This window comes from Photinus pyralis, unplaced genomic scaffold (assembly GCF_008802855.1).
Source record: "Photinus pyralis isolate 1611_PpyrPB1 unplaced genomic scaffold, Ppyr1.3 Ppyr1.4_LG1, whole genome shotgun sequence".
NCBI classification, from domain to species: Eukaryota; Metazoa; Arthropoda; class Insecta; order Coleoptera; family Lampyridae; genus Photinus; species Photinus pyralis.
In genome coordinates this window covers 24,437,120-24,459,569 of record NW_022170249.1, presented here as the reverse complement: position 1 = coordinate 24,459,569, position 22,450 = coordinate 24,437,120, and the positions used below count along the sequence as shown (strand labels likewise).

At 40.1% G+C, this 22,450-nt stretch overlaps 2 protein-coding genes across 3 annotated transcripts in view; one reads left to right on the top strand and one right to left on the bottom strand.

The window, feature by feature from the left end:
- LOC116178345 (transient receptor potential cation channel trpm) overlaps positions 1-22,450 on the bottom strand; it is a 105,542-nt gene that overhangs the window by 5,859 nt on the left and 77,233 nt on the right. The window contains exons 3-20 of one of the 2 annotated variants that reach the window (XM_031497817.1): positions 18,278-18,437; positions 16,333-16,546; positions 16,127-16,280; positions 11,650-11,786; positions 11,444-11,600; positions 11,245-11,398; positions 10,750-11,195; positions 10,519-10,702; positions 10,282-10,471; positions 10,023-10,234; positions 9,815-9,970; positions 9,698-9,754; positions 5,008-5,208; positions 4,609-4,957; positions 4,416-4,561; positions 3,843-4,370; positions 2,662-3,043; positions 2,406-2,612 (exon numbers count right to left, since the gene is read on the bottom strand). In XM_031497817.1, the coding sequence (XP_031353677.1) occupies positions 2,406-2,612; positions 2,662-3,043; positions 3,843-4,370; positions 4,416-4,561; positions 4,609-4,957; positions 5,008-5,208; positions 9,698-9,754; positions 9,815-9,970; positions 10,023-10,234; positions 10,282-10,471; positions 10,519-10,702; positions 10,750-11,195; positions 11,245-11,398; positions 11,444-11,600; positions 11,650-11,786; positions 16,127-16,280; positions 16,333-16,546; positions 18,278-18,437 (4,034 nt within the window). The remainder of the gene's footprint in view (positions 1-2,405; positions 2,613-2,661; positions 3,044-3,842; positions 4,371-4,415; positions 4,562-4,608; positions 4,958-5,007; positions 5,209-9,697; positions 9,755-9,814; positions 9,971-10,022; positions 10,235-10,281; positions 10,472-10,518; positions 10,703-10,749; positions 11,196-11,244; positions 11,399-11,443; positions 11,601-11,649; positions 11,787-16,126; positions 16,281-16,332; positions 16,547-18,277; positions 18,438-22,450) is intronic. The other variant, XM_031497823.1, reaches the window with a different exon arrangement.
- Positions 15,091-16,059, top strand: LOC116178362. The gene has a single exon (XM_031497834.1). It carries the CDS (start codon positions 15,142-15,144, stop codon positions 15,805-15,807), a length of 666 nt encoding a protein of 221 aa, XP_031353694.1. The 5' UTR covers positions 15,091-15,141; the 3' UTR covers positions 15,808-16,059.

Below are 22,450 nucleotides of genomic sequence, written 5' to 3'. Positions count from 1 at the left end.
GGGAATACGAAAGAGGGGTTTCAAATCAATTTCAGAACAAGAAAATTCCTATTTTTCCATAAAAAAGTGAGAGGGGGGGGGGATAATTATTTTGCCCTAACCCTAATATGCGGGTAGTAAAACCGCAAGTTAATATCTTAACCAATAAGGAAGTTGCGAATGTTTTATAGGGGCATATCGGATTTTTGGACATTAACCCGTTATTTCCCATCGTACCAATTTGAGTACAGTCGAGTATAGGGAACAAGACTGTACCTACTGTGACGCCCTCTTTTTCAAATTCTGTATGATTTCTCAGACTGGCGCGAAAATTATATTCTGTAGTATATCGGGGGCGTAAAATTCAAAAATCGTCAGATACCATAATCAGGACCAAAAAAATGACCTCCTTCCGAACGCCCTAACTTATTTTGTAAGCATATTGTTGTGGAAACGCAGACATTTAGTTTGGGCATTGAATTTTAAATTTAATGGTTTGGGCTTGGCACGTATAATAATAATGGTCCACCTTGTATGTGGAATATCATTTTCTTTGTTGCAAACTTGGTTGCTGGTATTGAATTAAACATGGAGGTTCTTTTGTATAAGAATTGTTAAAAGTACCTATACATTTTGTTTCATTTGATCGCTTTATAATTTGTTAATATATTTGTAAAAATGAAATTAGGTGTTAAAAGGTAGGAACATCTGGTCATTGCGATAAGAACATGGAGTGAGGTGAAATTTAATTAGTTTCAAGATAAGCACGCGCGGTTATCGCTGATTAGAAGACAGGTGCGCAGTTTTTCCAGGGTGGTCCGACAGTGTACTTCAAAAGTAATGTAATTTAATTTCCTGCGCCGCTCCTATTGGTAGAAGTGGGTTCGAACCATTTGGAGTAAAAGGGGGTAAGGTTTGTCGCGAGACCGGCCCACCCGCCCAGTCCCCCAAGCCCAAAAGGCAAGATAATGAGTGAGTCAAAAGTAAATTCTCGTTTTCGCCAGTAAAGGAGTGGTCCATATAAGGAGTTTGTTCCTCAGGGACAGTTAACGCCACCTACTACGTCGATGTGCCGAAAGGACTCCAAAAATGGGTTAATAAGACAAGAAAAGACATCTCTGCTAGCTGGTAACTCCATCACGACTCACCACAAACACAAGGAGCCAACGCTGCCCCCGCCCCCCAGTGCTGACGTCGCCCCAGCAGACTTCTTTTTGTTCCCTCACATTAAAGCAGTCCTGAAGGAAACCCGTTTTCGTCCACAGAAGAGATCCAATGAGCCGTGACGAAGACCCTCGAAGATGCCTTCCAGGGCGCGTACCGGTCATGGCAGAGTCGCTGGAAAAAATCTGCAGAGGCCCAAGGACAGTACTTTGAAGAACTTGGAAGTGTGCAAATTTTTCGATAAATTACTTAAAAAAAATAATTGCATTACCTACTTTCGGAAAGCACCCTGTATATTGGGGAAATGAACATTTCCGAAATTGATAAAAACTTTTCTTTGCTAAATCGTTCAATTCAAAATCGAAGCCAGTGCTGTGGGGCCATTTTAGGACCTTAAGTTCCAAAAAATCACTATAAAAAAATGTCCCTCCATAAAGAAAGTCCTTTAAATTGTCATGTACACTACGTCATATGGTTTTTTGCCTTGAGATAATTCGATTGGCTAATGTGAGAAATGAAAAAGGTCTTGTGAGCGCATTTGTCGATTCGGGTAGTCTATGCAAAAATGATTGTTAAGTTAAAACATCAATTACCAAAGAGTCATATTGAATTGTTACTATAAGAAGTACACTTCATTTATGTCAATAAACGAGAATTTGAAAAGGAAAGGAAAGAGTTTGAAGGCAATTCCATTCTGTGAATGTTTTTCTTTGGTGCATTTGTGAAAGAAAATCGGAGATAGGACCGGGTTTAAAATTATTAACTTTATAAGGTAATGAAAACTTTATTTAACTAATTTTGTTTCAATCGATCGCACGTTGTGGTACTTTGTTTGCAGGCCCTGAGTGCCTTTCTTTCTTTCAGTATTATTGTTTTTTGTCGAATAAATTTATCTGGTGTGTAAATGATCAGTTTTGTGTTTAATCGAACCCAGATTACAACCCAGATAAGAATTTTCATTATACATTTTCTGTTAATTTTGACAGAACGAATATTAATTTGTGAATTAAAAATGTTTAAAAAGTGATTATAAACATCTAGTTCCTTTTGAAGCCATTTTCAGTTGTGAATCTGTGTTTTTTGTACTTTTGTTTCGGGACATATTGGGCATCCAGATAAGTTGCAATGAATCCGAATGAAATTTCAGCTTGTTCTACAAGTTTTTCGACAGACCTTTCCTTTGGGCAGGACCAATTTTGACATTTTTAAAAGGTGAAAGTGAAACACAATTTTTTAAGGAGATATTTGAAAACAAAATTTACCATTCCCGCCATCCGAACTGCGCCGCCCAGTACCGGCAGAATCCCTCCTCCGCTTTGCCGCTCTCCACCTTAACGTATCCAAACTGAGCGCCGCCAAGTCGTCCGCCGACAATTGAACTTCGTCTTTTTCATCCAAACTTTCCAGCGACGTTTTCGACTCACTACTTCTCTGTCTCTCTTCTAAAAGATTCAACTGTTTTCTGCTACCTGCGCGGAAAATTCGTAAAAACCTACTCCGTCTAGTTCTACAACGTACCTGTAGCCGAAAAAGTCTCCGCGTCGTTAGTCTTGTCTTCTTCTTCCACGGGCCTTACCTCAAAATGTAATCCGTCGTCGAATATGTAAGCGTCGGGACGAACTTCTGTCAGTGATCGTATGGGTTTCTTGCGAACCGGCTGTACGGATAAATGTGACTCTTCCGAGGGAGCCTCGGATCTTTCGCTTGTTTTTCTTGTGCGATCGGTAACTATTTGTATTGGCGGTAACTCTTCGTTGGTACGCGTCGCCATAAATCGGTGTATGACGGCTAGGTGAGCGAGAATATCTTGAGATGCCTCCTCGACTTTTCGGAGGCGAAACTCCACACTTTGCATCGAGGAGGTTTGGTTGTTTTCTTTTGTATTAATATCTTCCACTTTCTGTAAGAAAGTCACATCTTTAGTTATAGTTCAGGGAATTTAAGAAGAACGAAGAAGTTTAAAAAACGCATTTTTGGACCTATTCGATATTCCCGGAATCCATAGCACTTAGGGGTGCCCACTGCTTCCATTTTTTTTAATCACCCGCACGGCAGGAGTAAGGTTAGAAGTGCGCGGCATAAGGTCGTTTTTGGCTAAAGTAGCAAGTGAGAATTGTTTAAGTACAAATGTCTTCCAGGGTTAAACAGCATGATGCCTTGGACGCGTTTGGTACAGAGAGCGTACCCCTTGTCCCCATGCGCGATTTAGAGGTAAAGTGAGGGCGCCGTAAAGAGAGAATGGGGTAGGGGAAGTGTACTTTCGGTTATTTACGCGAGATTCTCCGCTCGGCGGCGATGGACTTTTATTTTAAACTTAGAGTTCATGAAAAAAATTCAGGCATAGCGCACTGAGAGAGCGGGGAGTCGAATTTTCTTTGGGGGTTTCTCCAACGAGGGGGTGGACGACGTTCGGTTCGATTCAAAAATGGAAAATTTTTAATAACCTTTCAATCTCTTAGGCTGATGCCTATCCGATCCCTTATATCTCTGGAGCGCTAGATAAGTTAAAAATGTGCACACTTTTGTAGCTCCATGGACATCAATTCTGCATATTGGCAAGTGCCAACAAAAGATGGTGCTTGAGAACGAACCGCCTTCACAATACTTAAAAGAGGACTATTCTATAAAAGAATGCCTTTTGGGTTGACGAACGCGCCTGCGATATTTCAAAGGCTAATTGACCTCTTAACAGCACTTACCTGAACAATATTTTCAACTTTCTCCGTAGTCAATTTTATTCGTTCATCAGTTGACTGATGCAGTTTGTACTCCTGCTCAGCGAAATATCCCTCGACGCATTCCTCTTCGAAGTCATAGAGTCGCTCCATATCTTCTTTCTCCAAGAACAATTTTAGGCCGTTATCATACGTCTCTCGAATGCCCTTCAGTTTACGTTTGAGATACTTAAACAGTAGGAACAAGTGACATATAAAAATGAGCGGGGGAGGTAGGATCGGTTTCTGTTCGTATTCCATAACTACCGTAAACCTCTGAAACATCCACACTTGATGCGCGACCGCGTTTACTTCCATAAAGATATTATTAAATACGGCGATAAGTAAATTAATGAGCAAAATATTTGCGACTAGTAAGTACACCGACATTACCGCGGGAGTAATCCAACGCCCGGTTACGCATTTCGGATCGTCCGGTCCTTCTTCACAGGGAGGGTCTATTCCATCGGCGAAAACCTCTCCGTACAACATGAAGTACGGCTCGTAAAATACCTGCGGCAGAAATTAGTGCTCGGAGACAGCTTAATTGCAACTTACATTTCGTGCGAGTCTCCAACTGGCCTCTTTATCCGGATAAAGAATAGCTTGTCGACACACGCCAAAACTCATAAGTACAACCAGCAGAAGTACTACGAAGTAGATCATGTTTTTAACCATTTTCCCCATCATGGTTACCAGTGGTCCTAAAGGCAACATAGATTTGCACAACTCAACCTTAGTCGTAACTTACCCAAATACTTATTAACGCCTAAAATATTCAGAATACGCAAGTACCAGTAAATACTATCAACACAGTACATCACTCGACCAATTTCACTAGTTTCATTTTGTAATCTTAACGACACGCCGACTAAGAAAAATATGATAGCGATAGCATCACAAGGATTCCACATGTTCAAACTCCAAACGGCCAGCTTATGACTGAGAGCGGCGGGTTCGGTCGAAAGTATCTCTCTCACCTTCTCGCAACCCATCGCCGTTATAAACGAAATGGCCAAATGCTCTTGCCACGTCGGCGTCGGCCCCATCTTCACCAGCACGACGTAACTAAACAACATGAGGAACATCAGGTAGGCGATCTGCAAGTTTGTGAAAGTTCGCAACGGACAACAAGACATTATTCACTTACAGAATTAGACCAAAACTTCGTTATGGGCGCCGTGAAAAATTCGTAGAGTTTCTTCTTAAATTTAAGCGGTCTCGTTCGCGTCTTCTCCGCGTACCTTTCGTCCATCGAGAAGTGCATCCTAGACTCGTCGAATTCCGGTAGCACCTTGCCGTTTTCTTGCACGACAGTGTCTCGCGGTATAAAATTTTCTGTCAATAACGCCTACAAGAAGCAAAACTATATCTAAAGGCCAAGTAGCGTAATATGCAATGAGAGTTTTTCAAGGAATGTTCTGTAACAATCATTTCATTACGTACAGAAAGTTTTATTACTCAGTTCAAGTTCATTTTTAAATGTACCTGAATGCCGCTGCCGATGTTTGATTTTGTTTAAATAATTCTTTGTGTCTTTTGTTTTGGTAATTCTAATTAAATTACGTGTTCAAAGACTTTATTCAGTTAGGAATTATTTGCGTAGTATTTTAAGTTTATCTCATGTTTTTCTCGAGTCGTAGATAAGAAGTTTTCTGATCGCTGCGTAAGAAATAAGCAGATTGAATGAGCGTATTTGAAAGACAGTAAGTATATAATAATGCAGCTGTATCTGAATAAACAATTAACATAGTTACAAAACATTTCTTGACTTCCGTGCAAGCAAAATCCTATAAATTGTACTATAAATCAAAACCATACAAAGTATGGATGGTATAGCTTCAGACGCTTATCATATACTAGATACTACCAGCAAGAGTATTTAAATAATGCTAATCAGTGATGGTACCTACTAAAAGGAAAGCATTTTTCTGAAAAAAAATAGTATGCAAGCGAGGACAAATATTCAAAATCATGCCACTGAAAGCAAACACTCCTTCATGGCCACTCTCATGCAATGTTTCATTCACATTCTTCGGATATAGTCAACTAGTCACTAAGTGAAAATTTGTGACATTGTGAAAAGGAAGGATTTCTACAGATTGCAGGGCGTTTAGTTGCGGAATTTTGCAAAACTGCACGAAATTTTTTCAATTAATAAAAGTGTGAGATCTTTTTATGAGCATTTTTATGTTTTCGAAAGTGCTGAATTTGAATTTTCAAAATGTCACCAAATTTCCGATACGAAAGTGGGTCAAAATTGGAAGAAAAACTCCAAAAACGAAAAAGAATTATCTGGTTTTTGAAAATGGTGCAATAGTTATTACGCTATACGCTCTCATCCCTTCTTTGTCGAACGCAAAAAAAACCCCAAGGCGATATCTCACAAAATTAGGAAGTTAGGTCATTCGGAAAGCGTGCACGTTCGTTTTTTTAATTTTTTGGGCCCTGAGAAAGAGCCCAAAAGGACTCATTTTTGGCCAATGTTTGAGTCCACTACCGGGAATACGAAAATTTCCGAAATTGGGCGTGTGGAATCCAAAAATGGAGTCGGATTTGACATGCGAGACCATTTTGGGCACATAACGGCCTATAACATTGCCAAAAACCCGGCATGTCCCCAATAAAAAATTTATTTGTTAAGATGTGGACTTTCTGTTATTTTGTTAGGCAAAGAAAGGAGCCTGTAGTGTCAAAATTTGAAAAATGGGGGGGCCAGTATAGAATTTTGTATTTGGAATAACTCAAAAACGATGGGGGTGCGAACGAAGATATTGGGAGCGCAAACATGCGCAAACGATCACAAGAAAAAAAGTAAAATTTGTAAACTTGGGGGGCAGTTGTGAAGTTGGCCCCCCCGAATTTGATTCCTTCGTAATTTTGAAACCGGCAGCTGCGGAATTTTGCAAAACTGCATGAGATTCTTTCAATTAATAAGTGTGAGATCTTTTTATGAGCACGTTTATGTTTTCGAGAGTGCTGAATTTGAATTTTCAAAATGTCACCAAATTTCCGATACGAAAGTGGATCAAAATTGGAAGAAAAACTCCAAAAACGAAAAAGTATTACCTATCTGGTTTTTGAAAATGGTGCAATAGTTATTACGCTATACGCTCTCATCCCTTCTTTGTCGAACGCAAAAAAAACCCCAAGGCGATAACCAGGGCGATACCTCACAAAATTAGGAAGTTAGGTCATTCGGAAAGCGTTCACGTTCGTTTTTTTAATTTGTTGGGCCCTGAGAAAGAGCTCAAGGACTAATTTTTGGCCAATGTTTGAGTGCACTACCGGGAATACGAAAATTTCCGAAATTAGGCGTGTGGAATCCAAAAATGGAGTCGGATTTGACATGTGAGACCATTTTGGGCACATAACGGTCTAACATTGCCAAAAACCCGGCATGTCCCCAATAAAAAATTTATTTGTTAAGATGTGGACTTTCTGTTATTTTGTTAGGCAAAGAAAGGAGCCTGTAGTGTAAAAATTTGAAAAATGGGGGGGGGGGGGGGGCCAGTATGGAATTTTGTATTTGGAGTATCTCAAAAACGACGGGAGCGCAAACATGCGTAAACGAAGCGCAAACGATCACAAGAAAAAAAAGCAAAATTTGTAAACTTGGGGGGGGGGCAGTCGTGAAGTCGGCCCTCCCCCCGAATTTGATTCCTTCGTAATTTTGAAACCGGCAGCTGCGGAATTTTGCAAAACTGGATGAGATTCTTTCAATTAATAAAAGTGTGAGATCTTTTTATGAGCCTTTTTGTTTTCGAGAGTGCTGAATTTGAATTTTCAAAATGTGACCAAATTTCCGATACGAAAGTGGATCAAAATTGGAAGAAAAACTCCAAAAACGAAAAAGAATTATCTGGTTTTTGAAAATGGTGCAATAGTGATTACACTATACGCTCTCATCCCTTCTTTGTGGAACGCAAAAAACCCCAAGGTGATACCTCACACAATTAAAGAGTTAGGAAAGGGTTCACGTTCTTTTTTTTTTAAATTTTTTGGGCCCTGAGAAAGAGCCCAAGGACTCCATTTTTGGCCAATTTTTGATACCACTACCGGCAATACGGACATTTCCGAAATTGGCAAAAATTGGGCGTGTGGAATCCAAAAATGGAGTAGGATTTCACATGTGGTACCATTTTGGGCACATAACGGCCGAACATTGCCAAAAACCCGGCATGTCCCCAATAAAAAATTTATTTGTTCTGATGTGGACTTGCTGTTATTTTGTTGGGTAAAGGAAGGATTCGAGCCTGTAGTGAAAAAATTTGGGCCACCCGATACTTCCGGTTCCGGAACAGCCCTACCCCAAAATTAAGGATACAGTGAGCCGCAGGGGGTTGATATTTTGCACTAGACGCTCCAAATCCACGTCATTTTTGGCATCTTCTGACCCTATTTAAATTAGGTCAAGTCTGATCTAGTCTGGTCCAATCGTTTAGTGTAAGTTAGGACTCTTTTAGAGTGCTTAAGAAGCTTTTAAATGTCTGTTAAAGGCTCTAAAGACTGTGGGGATCATTGAAAACTGTTGGGCGATTTATTAAGGCTCTTAAGAACCTGGGACTAAGTACGTATTGGGGAAATTGTGCGTGGGAAAATTCTGCCGCCTAATTTTCGCAGTTTGGCCCGGGGTGTGGCACTAACCCAACGTGAACGCTAAAGTCACTAGATATAGAAAGTACCGCAATCATCCTCCATTTTTGGGCAAATTTGCTGCCAACTTAAAAAAATTGACAAATAAAATCTGAATAGCTGTAATTTTTTATAACCTAACTTCATAGTACTGTCATGTTTTATAAAAATATACACAGATATCTCCAAACAGGTGGAACAATCCCTAACATTAAAGTTACTAGAATCTGGTAACTTCCGCCATTTTTGGGCAAAAATCATGCGTTCTCTCTCTAACTCACGGGCCCAATGGATTGCGCTACTTTCTATATTTAGTGACTTTAGTGAACGCGAAACCAAGCGTGAACGTGAACCCAACGCCAACGTGAACCCAACACAAACGTGAATGATCCTGTTCATGTGTTTAGCGAAGTCAATACAAATAAAGGTCCGTTATAGGTTTGGTTGGAATGGCATTTGACTTCGCGTTCACGTTGGGATAGCGTCACACCCCGGACCAACTGTTGAAGCACCGCGGGCCAATTGCCAAAATACCCCGGGCCAAACTGCCAAAATTAGGCGGCAGGCGGCATACGTCAAAGAAAAAAGAATTTTCCCACTCACAACTCCCCCAATACCTACTGGACTAATAAACGCTTCTTCAAAGGACTCCACTAAATAAAAACTCCTGAGGTTCGTTAATTGAATCTAGAGACCCTCAAGAAGACTGTAGAACAATTCAGAGAACTTTAAAAGATACTGTCTGTTAGCAATAATTTAAAATTTAAAACTGGTGCGTATTTAGGATTGCCGATTGGTGCGCGTACGTGTAGGATGAGAGGAGAGAATCAAGATGGCGGAAGTGACAGATGTGGTTGAAAATGACAAATTGACAGATCGACGTCGATCGAGGGAGACAGAACTTATGGATAGCGCCGATAGCGGAGAGAAAGGAAAAAGTGGCAACAGTAGCATGAACGAATCAAACTGGAAATGTTATAATTGCGGCGATCCAAGACATTTAGCTAGAAACTGTACGAGACCAAAAAGAAACAGGTGCTTTACGTGCGGTAACGCAGGCCATTTCAGTCGGGAATGTACAAGCACGAACGAAAATAAACCCTGCTAATTTCATACCTCACAGAAATCAGCGCTAGAACTCAATTTAAAAAAAAAGCAATACCCAAGCAGTGAAAGACATTAAAATAATAGCTGCAAAAAGCTACCTTAACACCCTGTCGAGTGGACGACTTATTACGTATGCTCAAACTTCTAGATCGTTTCTAAAAGAAATATCACGTTTCTGTCTAAAACAATTGAAAAGCGTGCGCAGCGTGACTCACCTCCTCGTCGGGATTTTTCTCCGACTCCGACTTATCGTCGTCGTCGTTTTCCAGTTCGAGATGCTCCTCCTCGGTTTGCGGCATTAGCTGCAGCTCCTCCTTAGATTTAAATTCCAACCTCAGGATGTACGGCGGACACAATAGGCCTAGTATAACCTGGGACAGTAATAAATATTGGTTCAATTTGGGGCGTTAGGTTAATGCGTACTTTTAAATTGGTGTTTTTGCGCGTTCTCAAACCGCCCATCCATAAATCGGCGAGAATTATTTGGGAGCAGGGGTGCGCCAGTAGTGCTCTGTGATTGGCGGCGACCGCCAAACTTAGGCAGGTCTGCCCGGACCAATTTTGTAGTTCGACAGTTAGAAGTTGTTGCGTTTGATCGTCGTCTTGTCGATAACAAAAGTCCAGTAATTCTAGTGCTACAATCGAAAGATTACCACCGGTGAATTTATAGGACAGATTTTACCTATGTTTTCGAATTCTTTACCGTAGCTTCTCAGCTCTTCATAGACCTCGGTTTCCATGTCGTCTTCGGCCGCCTCATGCGCCATAGCCTTGTACAACTTACACGCGACTAACGCTTTCGCCAGTGCTTCTTCGCCATGTTGCCACATTAACAGCGCCATCTTCTGTCGTTTCATTAAGACAGCCCAAATCTACATTTGTCACGTTAACGTGGGTGCTCCAAGGGCTCGCAACTTACCAGTAACTCATTGAATGGATAATCGAATAAGCATAGCGCTTGATTACTGGGGAGCGCTTCGGCTAGTAAGCTCATTGCGTTTCCGTAGTAACGCACAAACGAGGTCGAGTTTCTGTGTATGTGAGGAACTTTATTCATTACCTTGGCATAGATCGGACGAAATTTTCTCCTAGTATAAAACGCCCTAAAATTCGCCCGATTATTAATCAACCTACTCCAGGAAATGTCTACCTGTAAGCCCCTCCCATCAGTTTATTAATAACCAGTCCAATGTCATGTAACGTATAAACGTACCCCTTCGGAATGTGAGGTCTAACATCCCTCAAAATATAACCTAAGGTATTACTAGGGCCCTGTTTGGTGTTATAAAGTTCTTCTAGGCGCGGTATCGTAAGGAATTTGCGCATGCTAACCCCGTTCTCCAGCAGAAGTTTTACAAAATCCGTCCGATCGTGCTCCAGCGCTTGCATCATGGCTTCATTTAAAGCTCCCGTCGGCCACTCCTGACCGTAGACAAATATCTCAGACCGAGCGATATCCACGCGATTCCACGTTAACGCCAGACTCAACTGCTCAGAAGGGCTTAAATGTTGCGATTTAAAAAGGGCGGTTAAAATTGTTTGATCTAACTCTTGCAGTTGGCCTTCGTATTTTTCCGATATTCGAAATATTGTAATCTGAAATTAATTTTCGGCATCCGATTTTGAAGTTAATAGTAGTACTTACCAAATTTTTTTTCCGCGTGCATTGAAGTAATTCGGTGTAGAGACATTCGGATTGCTCTAAACCCACCTCGAACGTTCTTTGGATAGTGTTGATTAGGTAGTCTTTCATCGATTCTAAAACAGTTTGTTCACCGGATTCCGAATCACAAGCGTATCTAAAAGTCGGAATGAAACACGAACACAATTCGACGTAATTGTACTTATGGGTAAAGGCGATGAGATCAGCAGCCCGTCCAGAACCGTCGCACACCACCACAGGAACAGGAGGATTGTCAGTTACGTATTCTAACACAGCCCGAATGGTGTTGGTACCACCTTCTATTACTAAACACACTACAGGAGTACTGCTATGAGTATCTGAAATAATAAAAATCAAGAAAGTTGCGTCTCTGCGATTACTACGTACAAGGATGCAACCTTTGAATTGATATAAATTTTTCTAATTTTCTACGAAGTACTATTTCCGCTCCATACCTTCCCTGCGTACCGTTGTCCACGAGAAGGAAGTAGGCGTGCCTATTGTTTAATGCCGCAAATTTAGACCTAAAAAAAAATTGAATTCGGTTCACATTCAGACACAACTAAAGATTCTCTTATTTATTTGGTACAGCCTTCCATTATGTCTGAACTTATAGTTTTTGGTCACTAAAATAGGTCTCTTTTGAATAAAAAAAATACAACAAACGTGACGCAACAGACTTCCGCAAGTTCCGCAATTTTTTCACTTCCATCTCCGCCTCCGATTCCGCTTTTTACCAGAAAGGTACAGGCACCAGAATTTTTCAAATATGGCAAGATGTGCTATGATTAGCCGAACGGAACGGCGCGTGACGTGAGCCGCGGGCGGGGTTTATCAGCCGAGTCGACCAATAGACGTGTAAGTAAATGACATGAAGCATGTGGTAACCCCCCCCCCCAACATAAGAAAAACATGTTATCCACCTTGGTTTAGCCACTCTCAATTATCACCGCTCCGCTGCCTCAAGGGGGGGGGGGGCCCGGAAATGAGGGGGGGGGGGGGGGGTCGAAGTTACTAAAAATGCATAATATAGATATAGATACGCAACGGTAACCTTGCCTGCGTAGATGTGTGTTTTAGCATTGAATGGAAATTCATTATTTAATTTATTCTCGCAAGAAGAAAAAACGAAAGATAACCCAAGTTGGCTTTTTATTTAACCCTAGGGAAGCTAAAAGGGAACTAGAAGTATATAGTAACAAACGCGGTTAGAAATGCAATATTAATTTAGATGTAAATAAAGTAAAATAATATTATACTGCAGTACGTGTGTATATTTGGGATGAGGTAAATGAAGCGGGTCATTGTAATTAAGACAACAACAATGTGAACTGAGTTAAATACGTCCATTTTTCATGCTCCTGCACTAGGTGGATTCCGAAAAAGGAAATAAAGTCAATTGAATCATCTCCATCGAGCCATCTCGGCGTTGAGGACAAAGACACAGCGTTTCCGAGAAAAAAAAGAGAGCGTTAAAAAATTTCCGTGGGGCTACCTCGATTGTTACCGGATTGAATGAAGCAGTCGGCAGCAAAACTGTACTTACGAGGAACATAATATTTATGCTATAAACACATATAACAATGTGTGCAGGATTGGAAGTGTGTACGGGGATGGCGGATAGCGGCAGAGCTGGGGATTGATTAGCGCTGCAGCCGAAAATCTTGAGTCCAAATCCGCAGTTTCAGGAGCGTGCTAAGGGGAGGAAGACTTGCCCAACAGAAGTGGTTTGGTGCAGAGGGGTAGCTAGGGTGGGGCAGGCAGGGCACGTTCCTTGGAGCCGTTCAAAAGGGGGCGCTAAAATCGTTAATTATTAAATTTAAAAATTAAAATAAACCACTGAAAATCGTATATATCCTCTTTTATATTAAGGTAATTTACGAATGGGCGCAATTTTACTGTTTGGCCTAGGCCTAGGCGCCATTTGAGCATGCTACGCCACTGGTTTGGTGTTGGTTTCAGAGTTGTTTATAAAATCGATGTTGCGGTTGCGTCTGGCACGCCAGCCAATAGGTGCTTGTTTTTCCCTAGTCGTTCCCTCATCTGGCCCAGTAAGTGTTCGTACCCGCCAGGGCTTGTATAGGGTAAGGGCACGTGTACTTCAAGTAGAACTTCCAGACGTGTTGGTTCCTGAATCTCTCCATCATCCTGTCGCCTACTTTATGTAGTTGGTCTGGTAGTTCGCGTAGCGGCTGCGGTATCAAGCTTGGTTTCTGTGGACCGTTTGTATTGCGCCCTCTAGCGCCTCTCCTGTGGATAGGGTAGGTCGTAACTTGCGTTACTCCTGTGGCGGTGTTCGCAAGGTAAACAGCACTATCGGAGGCGCCGGGGTTCTTCCCTATGAGGTGCGTGTGGAGTCCCTTCTGTATTTCTTGATGAGATGTCATCCCCAGCTGGCACCTGTCCGTAGATAGTGTCAAATTATGTTACGTTCGATTGTCCATTGCAAGTGGCATGGTGTTGATTGGGTGCTGTTCCTTGGGGGAGGGGCGCAACTTCTTTGGTGGCTTCCAGTAACACGATTAGGATTCTGTAACTGGTCCGTGCAGAGTTCAACTGGACGGCCAATTTCATTGTACATCTAAGAAACGGTCTCAAAGTAGGATTATAGAGCCGATCCGTGCAGAGTACAGCGGGAAGGAGGAGCATTATGATTCTGATTGGAAACAGTCCCAGAACGCATTTAGAACTCGTCGTGAAAATCCAGAACACATTAACGTTTTTTTTTTAATTATACACGGTGTTTGGAGCAATACAATTAACTTTCTTTGATACATAGGCACTTGGAATAAAGGAAAATCAAACGCCAATTTCAAAATTTGGTTTTGCGCATGCGCAATGCCAACTTTTTTATTTATGGAAGAATTTAAATGAAATTTGATACATAGGCGCTTGGAATAAAGGAAAATCAAATGCCAGTTTCAAAATTTGTTTTTGCGCATGCACAGTGCCAACTTTTTATTTATGGAAGAATTTAAATGAATTGTGATACATAGGCACTAGGAATAAAGGAAAATCTAACGCCAGTTTCAAAATTTGGTTTTGCGCATGCGCAGTGTCAACTTTTTTATTTATGGAAGCATTTAAATGAAATTTGATACTTTGGCGCTTGGAGCAAAGGAAAATCTAACATTAGTTTCAAAATTTAGGTTTGCGCATGCGCAGTTCCAACTTTCTTATTTAGAAAAGCATTGGAAGCATGGGAAATGAATGCAAGTGGAAATGCGCTTTATGTAAATCGTTTACGATTACTTTTTAACTTGTTAAAATTCTACATACATTCCCACCACATTGCAAAAGTAATCTTCGCTTAATCTAACATTAGTTTCAAAATTTAGGTTTGCGCATGCGCAGTTCCAACTTTCTTATTTAGAAAAGCATTGGAAGCATGGGAAATGAATGCAAGTGGAAATGCGCTTTATGTAAATCGTTTACGATTACTTTTTAACTTGTTAAAATTCTACATACATTCCCACCACATTGCAAAAGTAATCTTCGCTTACTAAATACGGCCCTAACAATTTATTTTTGAAAAGAAGGCCCTCAACTCATGGAAGGACATGGAGGTAACACCATTTGGCATAGGAGGAAGGTGCCCAAATCCTCTGATTTTTCAGTTTAAATCTACAGCTTTGTAGTCCATCCTCATTGAAGAGTTGAAGCGGTTGGTGGTCAGAAAATCTTCCCTGCCTTCCTCCATCTGGTCAAGGGCACATCGTGTGAGCGAGGGACTATTATTTTCATTACTCTTTCCCTCCTGTTCCCGTTTTGATTTAGCGCGGAGTCTTGCACCCTCAACAAGGCTATAATCTAGTATACTTTCCCATTTGAAAATGTCAAAATGACACAAATCATGTAAATTTGTCGTTCAAAGTCATCATGGTAGTACTTTTCGGCCAAACTCTAAAATTGTACAATCCCTACGTAACCTTAAGAAAAATTTGCCAGTTGTTCACCTTGCGCCTACACCCACACGCGTACCACAACAGCGTCCGTTACCTGCGAAGCAACTCGGAAAAAACACCCGACCTAGTCTACATCCCGCAAGTATTCAGATGGCTGAGAACGAAAGCGAAATTTAAGTATCTGCAAAAAACGTGGGACCCCGAATTCTCAGAGGGCGCCTTCATTTTCGGCTCGATTCAGGCAATTTGTAAAATTTCAGAGATCATTCACACCGAAGATTTGGAACGATTAAACGGACTACTAACCGAAACCGCGCGGCTCAAGCTCGTCTCCGTGCTAAATGACAAACTTACAGCTCTACAAAAGAAGGTTATCAAAATTTCGCCGGTCGATATCAAGATAATGGTGCCCACGGAAGTCAACTTGAAAAGGATCGGAGACAGAAAAACGTGCGAAATTTGTCTTAGAAGCTTGTCTTTAAAATGGTTCGAGGGCAAAGAAAGTACGAAGTTAGTTTTGATTGCCCTACAAACAGACTTCCTTAGAGACTACGGGCAGAATGTCACCCCAGAGTGGACGGTTAATGTATTTGACATATTGGAATGTGCTGTACTTAATGAAAGTAGATTTCCTAAATAAAATTGCAAATAAAACACGAACTTATAAATTAAGATGCTGAAATGACAAATGACACCTACATGCGGGCAGCCATGATGTGCACTCACTTGGGGCGAAATTCAAATCAACTAATAAACAAGCATTAACCTCACGTTTTCTAAATAAATTACTGTGACACGTCACATGTCATTTTCAAAGGCTGCAATAGAGCACTAGGAAAATTCCCCTAGAAAATAACTAAAACGTGCACATCATAGGGCCATTTCTACCTCTATGCAATTGTTTGATCAGCAGTCCATCTTAATTTATAAGTTCGTGGAATAAAATCAAATGACTATACCTAGGAGATGATATGGAATGGAATGGCACATCACGGTTCAAACCTATCAATTCAAAATTGTTCTCCACAATTCCCCAGGGAGCGATTCCAAGTGACACGACGCGGCCGCTGGATCTCTCGAGTAACAGTGCGTCACCCACCTGCCTCGTGACCCCTGAAATTCGAAACGATGTACAAAACGCCACGCACTTGTTCAAGGCACTCACCTGTATTGGTGCCTCCTGTAAAAATCCAAGCGCCCGTTGTTTTGGCAGCCTTGAGTAAACCTTTTCTGAGTACCTTCTTCAGTTTGGGCTGAAGTTCAAAATTAGCCTTGCCGCCTTGTACAGTGATTAAGAGTTTGGGCGCTTCCAAATTCCATTCTCTTGTGAATAACTGCAGTAAGAGTTCAGGCCGTGTGTCGTAGGATACCCTTGCATACTGAAATAAAGAATGTAAATGATATTACAAGCATAACGTAAACAGTATAATAGCTATCTGGAACGAGTCGTTTATTTAGCCGAGCGAGCTTGTGAGCGAGGCACAAACAAACAAGGCGAGTCCCCATAATAGTTATTTATGTATTAAAGGCATAATAGTGATGTTTATATTCTCGAGGGCGACAAGTTAAAAAGCTCGAGGGCCTATAAATTTTGGTGCAGTCGATTTTTGGTAAAAAAAGGAAGGTTGTACACTGCCTTTTTTTGAGGCCCTCAAAAAAAATTGACTCAGATCGACTCGGAAAAAAAATTTTCTTATAGAATGTGGCCTGTAGAATCCATAATTTCAAACAGTTCCAAGATTGGGCTACTAGTTCAAAAGTTACAGCCCTTTGAATTTTCTTTCGAAATTGGTTTCTAGTCTATAACTTTTGATTGAGAAGTCTGATCGAAAAAGTACGAATTGTTTTGGATTCTACGCACCAAAATTAATAAGAAAAAGTGTTTTCCCGAGAAATTTTGGTGTAGTCGATTTTTGGTAAAAAAGGAAGGTTATACACTGCCTTTTTTTGAGGCCCGAAAAAAAAATTGTCTCAGATCGACTCGGAAAAAAAATTTTCTTATAGAATGTGGCCTGTAGAATCCATAATTTCAAACAGTTCCAAGATTGGGCTACTAGTTCAAAAGTTACAGCCCTTTGAATTTCTTTCGAAATTGGTTTCTAGTCTATAACTTTTGATTGAGAAGTCTGATCGAAAAAGTACGAATTGTTTTGGATTCTACGTACCAAAATTAATAAGAAAAAGTGTTTTCCCGAGAATTTTTGGTGCAGTCGATTTTTGGTAAAAAAGGAAGGTTGTAGACTGCCTTTTTTGAGACCCTAAAAAAAAATTGTCTCTTGTCGTCCCCTTGGTCGACAAATTCCTCAATCCCGCAAATCCCGCGGGATCCCGCTCCATTTATGTGCGGTATTAATCTCGCAAAAATGCTGCGGGATCCCGGTATTTCGGGATCCCGCAATCCCGGTATTGCATTCTCTACCTGCAAATATTAGTTTGTTTTGTCATTAAGTATGAATGAGTTACTATGGTGATACTTAATGCCCTAGGGCATAAAGTGGTACTTTATGCCCGCGTATCACAGATATAAAATGTGCTATGATAGGTTAGTAAGACATAAAGCCTATTTATGGACGCGATATACGAGTATACAAAGCTTTATGTACGACTGCAACAACCCTTAACAATGAAAATTTCAGGGAATTCAATAAACGATAAAATCTATATATCATTGACAACAGATGCCAAGCAATTGTCAAGTATTTCTACAATACTTGAATTTACCTTGGATTGACACCCAAGTACGACTGTCACATTGACAGGCGGCCGTTTAGCTTTATTATTATGGACTAGGCCATAATATTGCAAATTATGGCCACTAATTGCGACTGTAATCATCGCATTTTCAAGCATTCGTACATAAACACACTTTTTTAACCGATTTGTTTTTACGGCACACCCTGAATGTAAAAAAAACAGGTAAACCTCTTCCAGAGGGCCACAGGATGAACCCCAAAAACTAGAAACCGTGCTAAAGCAGATTATCCAGATAAAAGTGGAAATATTTGAAAGCTAAAATGGCAATTGAAAATTAAAAAACAAGCCGATCCAAAAAAGTCTGTCCGTCTTTCGCAGCTTGTATATACCTATGTATCTAAGTGTAGAGGTATTACCTGAGCTTTTGTTGGATGAGGACCGCCTTGAAATTCGATTGTGCCATAAGCGTCAGTCGGAGAAGCTCTCGTGTGTTTCGAAGGAAGCCATACCTCGCCGGGGATGGTTTCTCCCACTGACGAGGGGGAATGTGCTGTAGTCTTCCGGCCGCAAGAGCATCTGAAACAAATTTTAAATGTAGGTACTTGTTATTGGTTTAGAGTGATTGAAGGTCGAACCTTCAGACTCTTAAGGAATCAGAGGGCCAAAGTATCGAAGAGTTTCTGAGACTCTAGACCTTTAATATTCAAGAGCACTTAACACTATTTAATATCGTTTAATAATCTCAAAGAGTTTCCAGAGCTTTCTAGATTGTTTAGTTTAAACTTTAAATAAACTTCAGCTCTCAAAGAAACATCAGTTATTAGGTAGAGAAATTTCGTAAGAAAATTGAAAGCCCCTACTAAAATTTGTATGTTTAGTAATTGAGGCATTATGTATTCATGAATGTATAAGCCTAATGGAGAAGAATTGCTCTACAAACTCGATCGCAATGATCAAATAGTTGAATTTAGGATAAAAATGCAAAATTTTCCATGCCGTGAAACTTTTATCGCAAATCCTGCACGCGAATGTCCCAATTTACATAGTAATTTCGAAACATTTTTGTTTTGTGATAGATTGTGATTAAGGGAACGGTTTGTGAAAGAAAATGGCGACATTTTAAAACCACCGAACAAAAAAGAACCTTTTCCCTATAACCCTATGTACCCTAATTCCCCTGTAGTACTTATTGGGAGAAGGGGATATGATAATTTTTCCCAACATCCGTCATGGGAGTCTTCAAGGGTAACCGAGTCGTGTTGCCTAGGGATCTGGAGGGTATGGAATCACCCCCAGCAAAACTGTCAACTGTCGTGCACTGTGGGATATACTATACCACCCTCCGGCACTAAAAAATCCGAAAACGCCGGAGAAGCTGAAGAAATCGATGCTCGAAGAATTCACACTCTGCGCATGCGCAAATTCCAATGTCGAACTACTGCGCACGAACCCACTGAACTGAAGGTCATCATCATGGTTGTTGTCTAAACTAACAAGCCTGTTTATCTGATCATCAGAAATCGACAGATCCGTTTCTGATGAGCAGACCTATTAGTTTAGACTACAACCACCATGACTTTAGTGACTTGGTGCATGTGCAGTAATTCAACCTTGGAATTGTCGCATGCGGAAAACTCAAGGTCAAAGTGCACCCGGATCGGCTTTACTATACTACTAATGCCCATAAGTCGCACAAACAAGAAAAGCCATATTGGATGAATCTTGGCCAGATACGACAAAGATTAGAGCTGCCCCGTCCCGCTCATTTCATTAATATTTGTCGGCTGTTCGAGCGCCTTTTAAGCTTTTTATAAATTGTTACAGTCAAAATTTTACCAGTGCCGTAGAAATTTAAATTCATTTTAATTTTTCTAGGAGTGGAAATCGATCGCGATCTCGCCAACGGAATATCGTAGAACTTTAGGGTTTTCAGCATTACATTCGTACTATCGTGATATTCCTGCATCGCTTAGTCTGAATTTATTATTATTTATTATTTTATTTGCTCGTTAGAGAGCATTTTATATATGGGAGATCTCCATGTGGAATGTACATATACACAGTGCCCGAAATAAAATAATAAAAATAATTTACAAATTCACTACATTGTCATCAATAGATGTCGCTAACTAACCATAACAAATGATAACAAAGTGTTAAAGTCACTAAATATAGAAAGTACCGTAATCCATTGGGCTCGTGTGTTAGAGAGAGAGCGCATGATTTTTGCCCAAAAATGGCGGAAGTTACCAGATTCTAGTAACTTTCATGCTAGGGATTGTTCCACCTGTTTGGAGATATCTGTATATATTTTTATAAAACATGACAGTACTGTGAAGTTAGGTTATAAAAAATTACAGCTATTCAGATTTTATTTGTAAATTTTTTTAAGTGGGCAGCAATTTGCCCAAAAATAGCAGGTGATTGCGGTACTTTCTATATCTAGTGACTTTAACAAAGTGTTAAAGTCACTAAATATAGAAAGTACCGCAATCCATTGGGCTCGTGTGTTAGAGAGAGAGAGCGCATGATTTTTGCCCAAAAATGGGGGAAGCTACCAGATTCTGGTAGCTTTAATGTTAGGGATTGTTCCACCTGTTTGGAGATATCTGTATATATTTTTATAAAACATGACAGTACTGTGAAGTTAGGTTATAAAAAATTACAGCTATTCAGATTTTATTTGTAAATTTTTTTAAGTTGGCAGCAAATTTGCCCAAAAATGGCGGATGATTGCGGTACTTTCTATATCTAGTGACTTTACAAAGTGTCATTTGTTAGCGACATCTATTGATGACAATGTAGTGAATTTGTAAAGAAGCGTATACACGCTCCATAAATAAAGGCACGGGTACATTGTTACCTTGCACATTCTTTAAAGAAAACCAGAAAATTCCAGAAAAACCGAACGATTGGCCAATTGGGTCTTTATTTTTCCAGATGTTATTTGAGCAGTTACAGGAAAATAAAAACCACTTCCTCACTGCCAGTTCTTGAGCTCTACAAGACACCGTTGAGAAATTGTCAATACGACGTTTCGATTTTTTTGCGTTATTTTTTTATATGGCCCGTAGAAAAAATACATAGGTACTGTATTGAGTAGCATTGTCCATTACGAATCCAACGATGTATGTCGCACACAAAAAAAACAAAAGTTGGAAACTGTTGGTTTCAACAGGATGGTGCACCAACGCACAAGGCCCTCAAAGTGGCAATTAGAAATTGTGTTTTTTTATTTTTCTGTAACTGCTCAAATGACACCAGGAAAAAGTAAACATCGGCAAATTTCGGTTTTTCTGGTATATCTTCGGAAGCAATGTGAATTTTCTGGTTTTCTTTAAAGCATCTTCTATGGTTTCGGAGATCTCCATGATAGACATCCTTATCTTGGACACAGTGTATAGCCTATGATGATGCACACATTTTAGAGAGCTGGAAGTCGCGCGACGCTTTCGACGGGGAAACTGTGTGCGCCGTCTCCAAAACGGGACCGCATCTTTGCTTCAGCTTTCGTCGAGAGAGCATCGTGTAGTTTGAGGTTGTTTTATACAAAACACAAATAAATTATAAAGAAATGCCTTGAAATTGACATTATTTAACCACAATGCGCCATCACGTTTATGGCGTTTTTGAGTAAAAAAAAATTATTTTATTAATTTATTTATATTTATTATTTTACAAATAATTGTTACCATTAACGCGTTGGGGTCAAAGGTGCAAAACACTTCGTTGCGCTATATTTGGAGTAGAAAGTTACTTAAAAAGTCAGTTTATTAATCAATTTGTGTATATGAGACGCTAATAGCATTAAAAGCACCTCTAAAAACAGTATGTGGGACACTTTGTGCTTGGGCGAAAGGTTATTGAGGGCGCAGAACAAGAGGGAATAAATAAATAAATTATACATAAAACGGTAAACGGTAAAAATGAAGACAATTAATTCGTGCTTTTGTTGGCTGTCAAAACCTTAAGTTATAAAGGTAATTTATATCAGGGTTTTATTTTCAGATCATAAGTGGAGATAAAGAACCAACCGTCCGCAAGGTGAAAGTCATTGAACATTTATTCATTACTGAGCTAGCCGTGGTATTAGTTATTTCATTACAAAAAATCAATTGTTATTTCACTTTCACTTCCAGTTCGCAAATATCTAAAACGGAAGATCATTTGATCAGGAAATCAGTGTTTCAGAATCATAGACATCAAATCACAGTGACATTTGGCAAAAATGACAGTCAATTCAAATTATGACATTCAAACCCAACGACGCGATCGCCATCTAGCAGCCTTGTATATACGTATAAATGCGACGATTATTCCCAATTCCCGGGAAATGTGCATTTCCTTTTAAAACTTTAGGAGAAGGGAAACTACTGGCATTTATCAAACTAAGAAAATATTGAATTAAAAAAAAATCATTCCGGGGGCTGTTCCTTCCCTCAATTATTCACGTTGGCCGGTTATTATGAATAATCGCCGCATTAAGCACTTTGACCGTAACAAATACAGTGATATTCATTTAAAAGTAGACATAGGGATTTGTGGGTATTGCTTTCCCTATGTCTACTTTTTAAGTGACAAACTCTTCT